At 33.3% G+C, this 17506-nt stretch overlaps 1 protein-coding gene across 5 annotated transcripts; it reads left to right on the top strand.

Moving 5' to 3' along the window:
* Positions 1-470: 470 nt before the first annotated feature.
* On the top strand, positions 471-16495 carry LOC111043940 (recQ-mediated genome instability protein 1). 5 transcript variants are annotated; one of them, XM_039425881.1, is made up of 9 exons: positions 471-738; positions 1344-1477; positions 3399-3497; positions 4254-4400; positions 12064-12284; positions 12854-12991; positions 14351-14575; positions 15459-15592; positions 16330-16495. In XM_039425881.1, exons 4-9 carry the CDS (start codon positions 4331-4333, stop codon positions 16478-16480), a joined length of 939 nt encoding a protein of 312 aa, XP_039281815.1. In that variant the 5' UTR covers positions 471-738; positions 1344-1477; positions 3399-3497; positions 4254-4330; the 3' UTR covers positions 16481-16495. The 5 variants fall into 5 exon arrangements, with proteins under 5 accessions (XP_039281815.1, XP_039281837.1, XP_039281824.1 ...); XM_039425903.1 differs by lacking the exon at positions 4254-4400 and having other exon boundaries at positions 492-738; XM_039425890.1 differs by lacking the exon at positions 1344-1477 and having other exon boundaries at positions 528-738.
* The last annotated feature ends 1011 nt before the right edge of the window (positions 16496-17506 follow it).

The raw sequence follows: 17506 nt of genomic DNA, 5'->3' as shown, positions 1-17506 counted from the left end.
CAATAATGGATAATTATGGATATTATCAAGCTCTCTCTAGTAAAAGAGAAAGAAGAGCATTATTTGCTAGAATATTTCATTTCACAGTTTGTCTAAGCAAAAATCTCCAATTGTGCTCCATTATTACAATTTTCTCAATACATTCTAATTATATTCACAATTCTGGTCATATATAATATAAATTATATTCACAGTTGCTACAGTTGAAGTAATCGTATATCCATTTCGCTTTCTGGTAAAGTTGTGATGGGACCGCGGAATTGGAAATATCTGGAACCCAAAATATCAATGTTAAATGTCCGGGAAGTGGGTCGACGACAAACTGAGTCGATAAACATTTTACACCAACGACAAAGTGGGCTAACGACAAATGCGGTCAGTGACAGAGTGGGTCATTTTTTATCGATATATCGAATAGTTCGATTTTCACTTCTTAATATAGATTTTAAAACGTCCTTAAAATTCGTTTTTAGGATTGACAGCACTGTTTTTGATCGGTCCTTTCCATCTTTCCATGTTGTTTGTTGTGAATAGCTTGTCAAATTATAAGAAATGTTATTATATTATAAAACAGGAGTTTGTTTGCTAGTGAGCTGAATTCTGTGTTGGCTAATTTATCTATTAAAAAATTATCAATAATTTATAATTGTAAATGTGTAACGTTATGTGCATGACAATTCAAATGTATCAAAAACGTATTCAACTTTGAGAGTTTTCAAATTGTAGGTTATGAATTGGGTAGGTTGTTCAAAACACCAAATTTATATTAATAAACAATAAATATTTTTTTTACTTGATTGATTTTAAATAATTTGAAAACATATGTTATAACAAGAAGCTTTTGATGAATCTAGCCTGTAACCTTCATGTTTGATTAACATTTTTGTACAAACTTGATTGTATATTAATCAGTAATAGAATAGGCTAGATTCTAGATAAAATAAAGTACCTAATATTATTGACTACTTTGTTGCATTAATTTATTTGTGATAATCCATCTTTGCTATGTTTTTCTTGTTTTAGTTGCTTGAGATAAATTTGTTAGGATTGACAATGAATTGCTTTCATAACAATAGCTTACCCCACACTGACCTTATTATACCTACCTACCTAGGTAATTGACGCCTTAATTTTAGAAATAGTTAAATCTCATGTAGGCCTACCTTTTATGTTGTTTTAATCAACACAGAAAATAGCGTTATTAAAGTATTATTTAAGTAACAGAAAGTAGGTTAGTTCATACCAAAATAAATTTTATATCCTTCAAAAGATTCTAGCAGCATTTTGCTAAAATTTTATTTTATTTATCTGGTGGTCTAACTATTGTTATTTCATTTATCTAGGAACATTATGAAGCAAGTCTGATGTAGTCTCATCTTGGAGATGGGTGAAAAATGTTGAAATAAATGCTGATCCAATCATATTTAATTTACCAAATTCAACTAAAATGCTGATGCCAAGAAGGTTAATCTACGAGGTACATATAAATTTAAATTTTCAATTTATCAAATGCATTACCTATATAGTAAATTTTGCTACCACTCTAACTGCAAAGTGCCAAGGAAGGTTATTAAAATAACTATGTCCAAAATACCAAATTTATATGAATAAATATTATTTGTACTTGATTTATTTTAATAGATCTATAATCTTCATGCTTGTTTACCATTTTTTTTACAAACATTGTATATAATCAGATTAGGTTAGATTCTAGATAGAATGAAGTAATTGACTCAGTGTTTTTGTTGATTTTGCCTAGCCTATTTTGTTGCAGTAAATTATTTGTAATAGTTTATGTTCATTTTGTGCTAGTTGCTTGAACTAAAGTTGAGAAGATTGACAATATGTTTACATACATAGCAATTTTCTTAGAAGAACCTATCTTACACTTAGACTACCTACCTTATTATTAATAGTTATATGACTGCCTCAATTTTATATCAAATAGATAGATCTCTTATAGCTTTAATATACAAGTTCATTTTATGTTGTATTAATCATCACAGAAAATTGTGTAGAGTAAGATTTAGGTACCGGTAAGTAACTTAATTCATATTAATATTACCGATACCAAAATATTTTTGTGACATCCACCAACAAAGTTTATTATCAGTTTGCTCATCTGGTGGTCTAATTAGTGTATTTCCATTTATCTAGAAACACTATAAAGAAAGCCAGATATAGTCTCATTGGATGAGTGGAAAAAGTTGAAACTGAATTATCCATAAATATTTTCAATGTCACTTTTGAACAAATTAATTACGACATAGCAGTCAGGTATTTATAAATAAAAGCTATTTGCTTCTACTCACATTTGTGGAGCACTTTCGGACTCACAAATGTGAGTAAAAGCTAATAGCTTTTATTTATAATACCTGACTGCTATGTCGTAATTTAATTTATTGTTCAAAAGTGATTATTAACAAGCAGTTCCTAAAGGAAACAAACATTGAAGAGTATTTTTAATGTGATACTGACCTTGCCTGCCAACAAGGCTAATATACAATGTAAATATGGATTTAAAGTTACAATTCATAAAATTTAATTTATAAAAAAATGAACTACCTGTAATTCAATTTCCTTTTAAATGCTTTGCCTTTCAATATGCAGTAAATCAGTGATTAAAGCCAGTTATTGCACCTTTTTAGCAATTACATTTTTCAAGCTAGTTATAGTTTACAAAGATTAATTGTTTTAAACTTCAATAGACGTAGGCTTATTTGCTGCTCAGTTGATAAATTGTCCCTACTATAGTTAAAATATATACCTGTAGTAATATCAGCTAATGAAGCATTTGAGCAGTTTCATCTACAAGTAGCAATTGCTTCAGCTCTGATATTCTCACTCAAATTCTGAGAAATACCTAACTCAGGAAAAACTGGTTCAACTCAAACTAAACAGTAACTAACCCTTGAAAAAAATTGCGTTATTATTGACTTTGTACAAATAAAGTTTATTTGATTATGATTAAATTGTAGGATAGGCTACTGATATCCTCTTGAAGAGTCACTTAAATTTATGATGATACGCAATTTCTTAATATTGTCTATCTTCTCATCGCAAATAGATAATAAAACTAGGAATAGAACATTTTACTTTTCTTGTCCTATCTACAACCATAGATAAGGAGACTGCTTTCCAAGAAAAGCTCTGGGTTGTTCAGATTTTTTGTATAAAATGAACATTTTCTTTCTATTGCAATCATTCTGCTCTGTTGAAGACCATCATTAACCAGTATCTGACAGTGAATTCAATTGTTCTATAGTTTTATGAAAAATAATCACTGATTATAAAACTGTTCATCTATGGATGGATGACTCTTTCTACAATACAATAAGCCTACTCTATTTTAAAATCATATTAATACATATAGCCTACAACTGTAAACTATTTTTCAGGACACAAGCCACAGTGAGAGAGTCGGTGATGCAACAACCATTGCAGAAAGTGAAACTGTCAATCCTGCTGTAGAGAATGACACTACACTGTTTGATGAGGCAAGTAATCAATCTAATGAATCCTCTTACCTCAGGTAAATATGTTCTTACAAATAAATTATTCAGTAATGGATAAGAATATTGATGCTACTCTTCTTATTTTTTTTTGTTCTTATTTTTCAAATTTGACACTTTCCTCGTAATAGAAACTCTCACACATTCCTCGTAATAGAAACTCTCACACATTCTTGGTGTAGTTCAGGAGTGCTCAATCTTTTAGTAGATTGGACCGCTTGTAATTTTCGACTGAATAGTGGCGGGTCGCAAGGTTCATAACCTACCAAACTGTATGGTAAATTATCTGTCCCTACCTCAATAGCTACCTAATGAGAAGTTATCCAATAATTTCAAATTATTCAAACCTAGAGAATTGTAAGGGTGCTATGTCTAAAATAAATTAATATTCAAGTTGACTGGAAACGGTTGGAGAAGTGTTACGTTGACCTTCTCATCACTACAAGATATAAAGACAAAAATTAATTCTATTCAAGAAAAATGAGATGGTCAACTCAACAAAGTAGGCTAATTCAAGAAACGAACGAATTTTTTGTTTGCAATATCATTGAGACTTTTGAAAGAAACATTGCATACAGGGCTGAAGGCCGCAAAAATGCGGCCCGCGGGTTGTGCACCCCTGGCTCTAGTTTGATAAGGATAACATTATTTTTCTCTACACTGGACTGAATGATACAATACTATGTCATCGATCTGAGAAGATTCTTTCTATTCACAATGCTGTATTTTCTCTTTTTACAGTTACTTCAGGAAGCAGTGGCTTCAGAAAGTCACTCCTGAAAGTTTTTCTGTTTGCAAGGAGCCATTTAGAACGAACAATGCCCAGGAATCTAAACATATGCCTGAACCGATCTATAAATGCACAAGGAAATTCGTGGGATTTTTGGGGTAAGAATCTATTACAGATTTAGGGCCGGTTTCCGAGCTCGGGATTTAGCTTAGTTCTAGACTTTAACTGGCTTTAAACTCTAGAGTCGGAAAATTGGCTTTCCGAGTCAGAGCGTTAAGGTAGTTGAGGACTTAAATAGACTGGAGTTTAGAGATCATGTTAGACCCTGGAGTTTATAATTTCGCTTTCTGAGTGAAGGGCTTATAAGTCCAGGACTTGAATTAGATTCTCACCTCTTTCTGAGTCAAGGATTTATCAAAAATCGTCAAGTCCAGGACTTTTAGAACAGCGTGATTTTAAACCCTTGATTGAGTTAGGGTTTTAATTCAAGTTCTAGACTTAACTGAGCAAACACAATTCAGTTATTGTTTTGGAGTAGATAAAAAGCCAGATAGATATCATGGAATACCTAAATTATTTGGATTAGTCCATCTAAATTCATAATTTATAGTTTGCAAGTTTATTTTGGAATAAAATTGTATCAGAAATATGCGTAAGAAACTAACCTCATTTTACAACTGTAACATAACCTAAAAATGTTCAAGCAAAATAATACAAGGATTGCCTTGGAATTTATATTTCAATCTGAATGTTATTATTCAATGTCATATTATTCAACATATTAATAATAATAATAACAATAATAAATTATTACTGCAGTTTTTTTTCAAAACAAATACGTTTTTAAACTCAATAGGCTAATGAAATGTTTATTCCAAAATTACTGGTTAGGATCAATGATCAATAATAGCATAATGTAAAATGAAATGTTTATTCATTTACCTTTCAAAGGTTTTGCTTTGAATAAGCCTACAAAGAAATCGAAACGTATTTTTACAATATAGGAATATAGTTTGGAGAGCTTGCTCATTTGAATTGTCCCGCTGTAATCAGCTGTTTCTGTTTTGCTATAATGCCAACAATACAACAGCAAAATATTGTGGATTTCCCTCACGTTTAATGCGTTAAAGTCCTGGACTCAAATAAGTCGAGAACTTGATAGACTCCGGAGTTTAGAAGATAAAATCGTGACTCAGAAAGTCAATTTAGAACCGAGAGCTTATTTCAGTCCTGGACTCTGTAAGTCCAGAACTTATAGATCCCGAGCTCGGGAACCGGCCCTTAAAGTTGAAAAATGAAAAGATAGCTATTTAGACCTAGAGACTAGGTTATTAAAGGCCTACTACAGTAGGCTACCTGAATAAAAATTGTAAACATGCTGGTAGGCTACTTATAAAAATTATATCAAATTATGTACGGTAGATCTAGCCTACTTTATTATGAGAAATTTAGGTCTACTTACTTGAATCCTCTATCACATCAACAATTTTTAACCATATTCTATTTTTCAAATAGGTAATTCGTTGTGCAGGTCTGGAAAGTACAAAACTTTGAACTGTCGCATCAAATTTATAACGAATTTCACGCCTTTCTGTAGTAAATCAATTTTCAATTTCTCTTGTAAAAATTATAAGAATAAAGAAACCAATAGAAATATTTTATACCTCAATTTTCTACTGCAAATTAATTTCACAGTATAATAGTAGCAATCCGAAATCTGACAACCAACAGCAAAATAATATCAAAACAAACCATCCAACAATTAAAGATTGAGGTTAAAAAGAACATGGGGTCTGATCCAGAGAAAGATTATTCTGCTGGTGTCACGTGATCAGAGCAGAAAAATATTTCCAAGCTGTCTGTTCCCGTCAACAGAATCCCGAAATTAGTTCTTTTTCGACAAAACGGTTCACGAGCAGTGATCGATCGAAGCAAAATAGCATTGTGTTGATAGGCCTTAAAATGAACGGCAAAATGAACGACAGTTCGTCGCTGATTTGAACAGTTCTTTTTTCTGCTCAACTTTCTGCCGATGGGTGAACACTCCCATGAGAACCAATGTTAATTTAAAGTGAATTCTGTCATCTGCCCGTTACGAAAACATGGCTTTAGAGGCAGGAAGATTTCAGAACGTATGTGGAGAAACGGAATTATGCTAAAAGAAGTGTAAAATTGGCAAAGATACAGGCATGGGAAGATTTTGGTAGAGATCTACAGGACCAACATGGACAGGATAATGGCCGAGCCTTCTGGAAAACAGTAAAACACCTGAGAGGAAAGTTTGGAAAGAATGTAAGAACAATAGTGAATGAAGATGGAAGATTGGTGTCACAGATGGATGAAGTATTGGAGAGATGGAGAAGATTCTATGAAGTTAAATTCCGGGAGAATAATGAGCATATGGATGAAGAGATGAGTAGACATTGTATTTCAGAGAAATACACATTCAAGAGTACATTAATGTCTTCAGTGAACTTCAACCTTCTCAGCAGGTATAGACCCTTTGCTATTTTTTTTTAACTAATAAACTCTACATGTGGCTGCCGATTAAGTTTTGGATTAAGAACGATATCTAAACATGTTAAATGTTCAGTCCCTTCCCTAGTTCATTGGAAGTTCTCTTGTAAGTGAAAATAATGTTAGAAGTTGTTGTAGGTTCAATGATAGATTATTACTAGCACACCAATCATTAATGAGTGAAAAGCTATTAACTAAACAATTTTTTACACCTGTTTTACAATATCAAATCATCTTTATTCACTTAATTTTACAATTCTATGAAACAAATAAAATATTAAGTGCACTCCTCATTTGGCTATGCTTGCGTTCAGGAATGGATTGTCTTTTACCAGTACTAATTACGAAAAACAACTTTTTTAAAAAATACAATTCAGCTGCTTTCAGATACTAATGTAGTGCTATTTACATAAATCCTATCTTGATCTTGTATCATGGCCACAAATATTTTGAATATCACAGATATAATTGTTATTGTTTTAAAATTGTTCAAATGTTTCTTATCGTACAGGTATTACCTTAATGTTTTTCAATGCACTTGGAAGAATGCCCTTACAAACCAAACAATCATTAAAAAAACGTATAACTTCACATATGTAAGGGGCAGATATTTTTAAAACCTTGAAGCTAATACCCTAAGTCTATATCTAAAAACTTAAATAAATTATTAAGACTAATTATTTTCTGGTACAGATAATCTGCACTAAAAGAAACAAAATTTTACATGAGGTTTAGTAAACTTATTGATATAATGTAGTAAGAGCTGAGTTTATTTCTGATCTCCACATTTCATTAATTTCCTAGACGTTTACAATAGGCCTGGAGAAGTTATTAAATGAATCAAGCATTTGTCACCATCATGTGAAGCAACACCTCTATTGTTAACATTTGTAAAACTTTTAACGACGTTCCATGCAGCTCAATTTTTATTTTATAAGTGTTCTATTTTGTTGTTAAAATAATTCCTTTTTTGCATTCTTAATAGCAATTCTATACTCTTCTTCCCTACAGCTTATTACATATTTATCTCTAAATTTGTTAGTCTTACTAAAATTTTTAGTTAGCCATAATAGCTATTACAGCTATTTTCGAGTTTTATCAAATCAGCATTATACCATCCATCATCTAGCTTTGGCTTAAGTTACTAACTTTGATACTTTTAAGAGGATATGCAGCATCAACAGCCAACATATACCAATCAAAAAACTTCTTAAACTTATCATTAGCATCATATCAGGGTTAGGTAGAGTAGGTTAAGTAGGGTGAGTTATGTAGAGTAGAGTTTAGTAGGATAGAGTAGTGGAGATAGAGGTTAGATGAACAGGATGTCTGGGTCTAAGCATTGTTAATAACCTAGTAACCCAGAATGATCCACATCATAGAAATAGAGATTATATAGGTAAAGTGGGGTGGGTTATGTGGGGTTTGTTTGTTGGAATGGTTCAAGTATAGTTGGGTAGTTAGATTGGATAGGTGAGGTGGGGTTGTTAAGGTGGAGTAGGTGAGATAGCATAAGGTATGTTAGGTAGAGTAGGTTGGATGGCATAATTTTTGTAGGGTGGCTTTGGTGGGGTAGGTTAAGTAGATTAACTGAGAGAGGGTTGAGTAGGTAGGTAAGGTATAGAAGGATGAATAGGGTAGATTAGGTTTGGTGGGATTGGTTGGGTAGGCCAGGTAGAGTAGGCTAGGTTCAATCAGGTGTGCTAGGCAGGATAGTAGTTTAAGTTGAGTGATTACAGTATTGAATGGTGAACTTAAAAACTGCCTTTGCATCTCTCATATGTCTCCCCATACAGTTTTTATAGCCCTATTCCAATGTGCTCAACATAAGCACAAGCTGAAAAGACATTTTTCCATCAGCTGACAAGATATTTTGAATTCTGGCGGGCTGCACGATATTCGGAGTTCTGCCTGTCAACATATCCGGAGTTCCATATATTTCCAATTCCGGCTAGCGGCAGGATATTTTGAGTTCCGAATATTCCCAACTCATGCGACTCGTTTCAATCAGGTACTTGTGGATGAGAATACTGCGTGAGGTCTACTGTTCACAGAACTACTAGTACCCAATATCTACATGCTCTCTGAAAGAATTAAAATAAGCTCCTCTTGTTTAGTGGGTAAGTTAATATAAGTTTTATGAATCAGGTTTGATTTCATGTGAGATAGTTTACTATAAACATTATTTCTCTATAGAATTCCAATTGCCTGTTGAAGAGAAAGTGACAAGTACATATATGTTTCATAATTATTCAAATGGAATATTATAAATAATACAATCCTAACATACAATGTGTAGTTAGTAGTATTATGTATAGCCTATCATGAAGACAATAATTCTATGACCTGATCTTTGTACTACTGCTATGAAATGTTGCTGGTAGTTTATTTTTCCTATAGTTTTTATTATACACTGCTTTAATACGGTATTTCATCATTACCATGATAATTATAATTCATTAAAAGTCACATGTGGATCAATGAATAAATACGAAAAACATTAAAACAGGATAACCTGTTTTAGGTTGAGATGTCTGAAACAATGTATGGTAATACATGATAGAAAATCTTTTCAAAAATATAAAATCATGTAATTCCATGTATCACCTTCTACGGAAAATATTGGCAATATTCTTATGTCAATCAACAAGTATCTAAATAATAAAAAAATAATAATTCACTCAATCCTTTCAATAGTAAAGCCTAAAGCCTATCCACTTCACCCAGGAAATCAATGAATTTTATGAATATTATGATTTATTAAATTCAGTATTATAATATTCTTTATTGCAACTAATATCACTTAATCTTTTTTGAACTTCAAGGTATTTTTCATTTCCTTCCCAGTCCAATAATTTTTAAAATAAGTGAATTGCAAGTGAGGTATTTTTACATTTAAATAATTAAAGCTGCTCAGCCTTTGTGCTCCCTTGAGGAGTTCACAAAATCTTATCCACGAGCGCGCTGTCGGCGTTTCTCATGTTTCCCTCTTCTACAAAAAGCAATTGCTTGATAAAAAAGTGGACTTTCAACAGGTTCTTTGAAAAATGGTGTGATTGCAGAAGAGCTTGGAAAAAGACCATTCAAATGAATGGAATTGTATTAGTTTGTGAATATTCACGCAGTACCGTACTGATTGAAGTTTCTTTGAAATGCTTGATGAATTTAATTTCAAACATAGCTTCACCCTGACGTTGAGTGTAGAATTATTCATACACACCTCAACACATTCGGTTTACAACTATTATTCATCAAGTAAAGGTACGCTTTCGAGTAAATAGATTTCTTCTCAAACTCGAAGAAAAGGAAATTACTGATACCTCGCTAATTTTTGAATTAATTGAGCGGTTGCCTTGAAGCTGTCTTTTAACATTTTCCACTTTGTGATCTAAAAGGCAGTACGAATTCGCGGCAACCGGTTATACTTATTGAAGGTTATGTTCTTAGACAGCTCAGTGCGTATTGTTTAAATTTTTATTCCTTGAATTATTATTGATAAATACAACAATTTCAACTCAATAAGGACTCTATTTAGTGTTCATGTATTTTGCCCGAACATAAATTTATTTCCTCTTACATGAGCCTATTTCCGAATAGGTTGGTTCAAAGATTATTGTATATTTTTTCAATTTCAATCTTTTTCAATTCTAACAAGTTGAATTTTTGCTTTTCTATATAATTGTTGTCTATGGCTAAGGTAACATCGCCAGTAGTGGACAAAGTTGAGAAAATTTTTGTGGTGCGTATTAGATCTATATTGTCTTTATATATCTATTGTCTATATACGGTACCTAAAGTGCGAGATAAATTACTTTTAACACGGCTCTTTCTCGAAGACGGAGAGGTCCGATGCTCTATCCTCCACTAATCACTCCCACTACCTAGCAGCATTCTCCTTCTTTTGTGTCTGAGTGAGAGAGCTTTGTAACGCGACGCGGCAACACTCCCCTCCATCTATTGCTGGCAATGTTCCAAGTAGTGTACTGGTCAGCAGGTATATTGGTTTGTGTATGTTACAGAGATGTTTTCATCACAAGAACATGAAGCAAAATGACACGGCGCATCCAATTGTGCGCAGGATGTCCGTCTGTGTCCACACTACAAACTGTGGAGGGAGAAATGGGTTTCTCCTCTTCATGTTGAAAGTAATTTATCTTGCACTTTAGGTCCTATAGACTCCTGAAAAAATTCACTTAAGGAGTAGTATGGTCTGGCACGCAGCCAGGACTTGAGTCTCCTCTTAAATTCACTGTCACTCAAATGACGCACAGATGAAGGTAGGTAAACATTTAATAGCAATATTGGGATAAGTTCTGAGCCTTACTTAGCCTTCATTGTGGAACATTGACTTCGAGAGCATTTCAAAGTGAGTAGGCTCTCTGCAACCCCCTCAGATTCCCTTTCAGATTGGTATTCCTAATACCAACCAGGGAAGCAAAGATGAACTGACTAAAAACTGCAAGAATTCCGTCGAAGAGTGGCCTACAGTGTTCCAAATGACCGCTGGATGATAATATCCGAACTGTATTTTTCTGTAGCAGAAGAATACTCTCACAGTGTGAAGAGTGTCCCCACAGCAGTATACCATAGATAATGTGGCTATAGAACAGTGAGTAGTAGGCCATATTCAAATGCTCTTCAATCAGCAAGCACCTCAATCTTTTCAACAGGTAGACCACACGAGACAATCTTTTGCATACAGCATCCACATGAGCACTTCATGTTAACTTTGGATTGATGTTGAATCCCAGAAACTTCACTGGTTCATTTAATGAATGATTGAAATGGTTTCTCAGTGTGCACATGATATTCTGTGTCTTGCCGACGTTGAGCAACAACCTGTTCTCCTGAAACCTGTGTTCTGCCCCAGCAAAGGACTCCTCCAACTCAAGGGTGGCAGCTGCAGGCGAGGATCTTCTCCCAACAAGGGTTGTGTCGTCGCCAACAGCAACTCACTTCCGCCGACTCTCAAATACAGTTTTACCCAACTTATAGATAGATGACAGTTTATGAAATTATCAATTACAGATACTGAATTCATAAACTAATTTTTCTATGGAATAGTATAGAATTTTGGCTGCACCTAAGTGTATGGGCCGCGGAATCCAGCATTGAGTCCTACCGTACATAACTTATATCAATAGAGGAGGTCAAGACGATTCAGGATTGATTATTGTATTTCTTTGTTATCGATTTTCAAATATTAGTATATTACAATATGTTATAATATTAGCAGAACACACATACCTTCAATTTCTAATTTCATGAAAATCAATAGATTGACCATGCTGTTTGAAATTTCAGGGATTCTTAGCAGCAAAGTGCACCTTGAAACATCTTACTTGGATTTATATAATGTACCAAATATCCAAAAATCCTGCTCTGTCTTGAAATCAAGTCGAATCAATATGACCAACGAATCCGAGGTAGTTTCAAGATTTTTGTCAACGAAAAATATTCACTTGCCATCATCGAATGATTGGTTGGACGGCTGTATTGAATGGTTCAAGAGTCAACAAGAAAATGTAAGTAGTATCATAATTTTGGTTCTATAGTACTACATTCATCTCTGCACAACAATTTACACAATATTTTACTTTCGCATAGGCCTAATCGTTGCCTCAAACTAGGATTTTATTTAAACTATTTTATAAATTACTAGAATAATAACTGACATTGAATAGTGTTATTGAATTTGCAAGTATGATGAAAAGCTATGTTTGTTTATCCAGCTCTCCAGTTAGTTACCGGTAATAAAACATCCTATTTTTATTATGTGGAAAAGAGAAGCATAGTACTGTAGATCAAATGCACATAGCTGATACGGCAATTTTAAATGAAGAAGCTAATTGTACTATTTCAGTTATATGACAGAGATTATCTGTGCAGATAAAGGATTAGCTGTCATAGATGTCTATGATTGTATTTTGGGAGCAGAGCACTCCGTCTGAGTGAGACCCCCAAAATTTATCTCATAATTTAGTTATTTTTAATTTCTTTTTGAAACTCAATTATCATACTTATAAACTTAATCATGATTTTGTTACTTTGTTTTATAATCGTAGTTTGATAAACTTCTGATTTATGATTACAGTATTCAACTTCTGAACTTCAAAATTTTGCTCTGCAGCAATGGCTTTTAGCGGATCTAAGGATGATCAGTCACGGGTCTCTACCACCAAATCTGTCAGATATAAATAGTATTATGTTAACTGGAACTTATCCTATGCAGGTAAACTACCAATTTTTAATGGGTTGAATTTGTTAAATTGGTTGTGAAAATATCTATGCCGTAACCAGTCGGAATTTGCAATTATTTATCACTCCAAGCTTTTACTTCAAAATCAAGAATTGCACGAAGGCTATGAAAGAATCATCAAGAGAGTTTGAATTACTTTTTTAAACCAAAGTCAACAATTCTGTCTCCGATGGGTCGCGAGCAATAGCTCAATAGCTGTTTATATCATCCATGATCCAAATCATCCTACTAGATTAAGAGTCATTCGTGCGTTTGGTTATTTTTATTTATCTATTAACATCTACAAATCATAATGTACAATATGATTGGAAGAAGACATCAGGCTGAGCCCAAAACTGTTATACCAACTATGAATGATACTATGAATGATCATTTCTATCTATTTTGGGCAGTCTATAGTTACAGAATTCCATAGTACTTTTTCGCCCGTTTTTCAAGTCTGGGTCACAGAGATGTGGAGATCTCAATCCAAATTGCAAGGCCACATTGCCTAGATTTGCACGTATTACTTTGAAGTTTTGATGTGAATTATGTGTCAAATTTTCCCTAGTATACAGTAAATGAAGCGGCTGCTGCGCTCTCCAGCATCGCAGTGTGACGAGGACCCAGACTTTATAGGACATGTTGTTGAACAATGAAATGGGTCGTATTCGAACACCCAAGAATCATCTCCAGTGATAACATTTTCTAAAAATTATAGGTCCTCGTCATACTGAGTTTTTCATGGGAGCTCTGAATTTTGAACTCTGACGCGTCACAAAAATGTCTCTCACAGAAATGCCTGTAACAACTCTCCGGCAGGGCGGAAACAATTGGCTAGCAGTCGGTCTTGTTCCCGAAACCTCCATCACTAGTCTAATTCCCACTGGTTGGCAGTTAAAAACAAGAATAATGGAAATGTCAATGCTATAGTATAGTTCATAATAAATTAAATTTCTGTTGAGGAGGGCTACTCCGAAATTAAAATGGCATTGATATTTCGAAACATGTAGTGAATAAAAGTTTTCAAAAAGGGTACTTGGATTATTGATTTCCATATTCATAAGAAATGTTTGCACAATTTAAAAAATCTGTCTCAAATTGAAAAGTGGAATCCGAATTGTAAAACATGGAAATTCAAATTCCTTCTCATCTTTGTCCGTGCTTTGTCAAATTCTGTTCTGGACGCTATTTTCCTTCAGATATTTTCTGTTGTCAATAATCGCAGTAGTGCAAGTATTTGACTCTTCTTATATGACTATTAATTTTGACTCTTCTTAATTTATGACCTACCGGTATGTATTCTCAAATTACATAATATTTTTTCATTATTTTTCACAAATATATTTCCAGATAAACTATTTTTTCAACGTTGGAGAGTCTGCCTACAGTCAGTATGAAAAGATGCGTAAACTGTGTTTGGATGATCAGCAAATTGGAGCTGAGACGCAAGCCAGTTGGATGCCAAAACCCAAACGTATGTTAAAAATGGAAATCACCGACGGGGTTCAAACCATTCAAGGCTTTGAATACTCTTATCTAACTAAGCTGAATGAGTCCATGGAACCTGGGCTCAAGGTAACGTTTTCAACTATATATGTGATTTATGGATTCCTTCAATAATTGTTAAGGATGAAAAATATAGTGTACTATTATAGGTAAACCTGTAGAATATAAATTGAACTACTGTCGATTAGGACTAGATTGAAGTTTTATGTCCGCTTTGAGCCAGATATATTATTGTTTTTGATAAGCTTTACGCTAATATTCTTCAATTTGTAAGTTGCTTATTTCTCATAACGCCTCTTTCCGATTCATACTTTCCACTGGGAACAGCTGAACATTCTGCTTTTAACGCTCTAGCTTACAAAAAATCAAAATGTGTTTAATCATTAATCAAAATTATGATTGCTTATTGATTTAATAGTGTGTTAATTAATGTTTTAACATTCAGAGAAATCAAGAAAGCTGTTTTTATCCTTCATTTATCAAAGAACTATGAAACACAAATAACTTGAAATGAAACATTTGAAAAAATGATTATAATATATATTCTTACTTTTTCGAAATCAGTAGATTATTGAATGTAAGTAATACGAATTGTAAAAATGTATATTCAGAATAAATGTGGTGCATAATAATATTGTTCAATAGTACAGGGCTATTTAAAATAATGTATTCACTATTCTGGCAACCGAAATCTCCTGAATTCTCTGAATTCGTTTCTGACTGCTTAGACAATCACTTGACATGTTTGCAAATAAAATTCACCAATCTTATTCGCTCAAGACTACTTACTTCTCAAATACGGTTGCCTATTATAATTCACAAGTGTTCATTTTCAATCAAATTATTGATACATTTACTGTTCGAATAAAACAGAAATTTGTGCTATTTCCAATCTAGTATTCTAGAGTTACGTTACTTGTGTTTAATTAATCTAGTTACCATTTTATTACAGGTGTTAGTCAAAGGTCCTGTAGAGTGTAGAAAAGGTGTGCTTCTTTTGAAAGATAATAACATTGAGATTTTAGGCGGCGAACTGGACACATTGGTTGAATCAAATCCAGTTGCTCACATCATAGCCGAAAAATTGTTAGTAAGATCAATTCACTGGATAACAAGTTGAAAATAGAACATTCAATACGCAGAAACATTTCATTGCTCTTTCTTAGTTAACTTGGATGTATTTTTTTTTTTTGTCAAAAGCATTTTTATATCAACCTTGTGTGCCTTGACTATTTCTTTAAATCTTCAACATAACGTAGATTATCATTTTTTTGAAAAATAATTTTTTTCATTTATTTAGAAACGTGAAGCTTTTCATGTTTTACTTTATTTTTTGTTGGAGCCTGTTCAATGAAAATGTAGAAATCCTGTGGCATAGTAACACCTTACTTCAAGGTGAGCACTCACTAGATCACTTGACTTGAAAATCTATGATTGGCCAAGTGGAAATGCCGGCCAGGATAGCCGAGACGACTAAGGCGCTGCAGTTTTCGTATACGTTGCTTTGAGTTTAGCCTATATCGAAGTTTACTTCAAATACTATGACCAAATTGTTTGAACATTATGAAATTAGAGAATCAAATAATGTAGAAAACTAGAATTTTAAAATTATCAATCAATAATCAATTCAGCTGGCGATTGTTTAATCAAGTCGTAGATTTGTGATCTTTTGATCTACTGCATTTTTAGAAAAATCTAATATTTGAGTACTTTTCGCTTTCTCTTCACTTGTCAGTGTTTTGTGAAAACCGAAATCAATAAATTCTTGAATAATTATTTCTGAAGTCTGAGTGTAGAATAATTAGAATTTTACAATGTTTCAGACAATTCGATCCAAATGTTGTTAAAAATAATATAACTCAAACAGATAATACAACCCAGCTATTTTCTCAAGTAAATGTGGGGAACGAAAATCGAGCACCTAATGTAAGTATTACAAATGACATAAATAATTCTAGCTTTTGTGCACAATGATATTTTCTTAGCAGTTTTATTTTTTCAATTACTAGCGATGGGAGAATCGAGAAGGAGAGTAAATTCTCTAATCAATCGGAATGGCTCATTCGTCTGGAAATACCATGTTATTTGATTATTTTTCTTGCGCAGAATTATATTGGAAAATCTCATATGTTGATACAAAGTAACAAGAAAAAAGCATTATCTGGATCCGAGCTATCAATAAATTTGTTAAACTAAGACTTCATATCGAGGGTACTACAGCACATGCAGTACTTATATTTCGCCGATAACTCGTTAAAGCAACTTTATGTTGTAAAAAGTAGAGACTTCATGTTTGGTGATTATTTGCAACCCGTTTCCCTTTATATTAGAATCTCCTTAGCTTGAGATTAAAATTTATTGAAAAAAATCAAGCATTTTAAATTAAATTACACAAGCGTATAAACAATGCATTAAAATAAACAAAAATATTTCAAAAAACAATAATAAGGAGCTCTCTGATACTGATACCTATAGTATACTGATACTATATTATAGTACTATTTTTCTGAAATTCTAGGTTGTGTAGTATTCTTCTGTCTTTAATACATGCATTAGTGACAAAAGTTAACTAGATAGATTAAAATTAGTTGTAGTGGTAGAGTAATTAATTTGTCGGTCAGACAAAGATGCATTAATTTATTGTAGTTCACAGAGATAACTTTGCTTTTTGCTGTTCGGATAACTTCCATCAAATTTATTCGAGGTACGCCATAAGGGGCTAAAAGGAAAACCCAAGTGACTAGAGATGGGTGAAACTCCAGGCACAAATATGGGTAAAGAGGCTGAGTCGAGGGTGGCCGGGCGCCGGGCGCCCTAGAGGCAGTTTGGCGTCCCCTCTCTCAGCGGAAGGACCTACAAAAAGACCAGGAGTGGAACTCACGTAGGTCACGAGTTTGTGGGTGGAGAGGCCAAAACTCACCACTGCCCAAAGAAGGGCGGCCATTTAGGCAAAACTTCTTGGGAGAGGTGAGGCTTTTGACCCTGCGAAGTTTCGGAGGG

The sequence above is a fragment of the Nilaparvata lugens genome, chromosome 1 (assembly GCF_014356525.2).
Source record: "Nilaparvata lugens isolate BPH chromosome 1, ASM1435652v1, whole genome shotgun sequence".
Classification (NCBI taxonomy): Eukaryota; Metazoa; Arthropoda; class Insecta; order Hemiptera; family Delphacidae; genus Nilaparvata; species Nilaparvata lugens.
The sequence above is the reverse complement of the archived record's forward strand: the minus strand, read 5'-3'. Positions and strand labels throughout refer to the sequence as shown.

Coding starts and splice junctions, on each gene's coding strand:
- LOC111043940 (XM_039425881.1), top strand. CDS start 4,331: ATGCCCAGGAATCTAAACATATGCCTGAACCGATCTATAAATGCACAA. Junction 12,285..12,853: donor TCAAGAGTCAACAAGAAAAT/GTAAGTAGTATC, acceptor TTATGATTACAG/TATTCAACTTCTGAACTTCA. Junction 14,576..15,458: donor CCATGGAACCTGGGCTCAAG/GTAACGTTTTCA, acceptor ATTTTATTACAG/GTGTTAGTCAAAGGTCCTGT.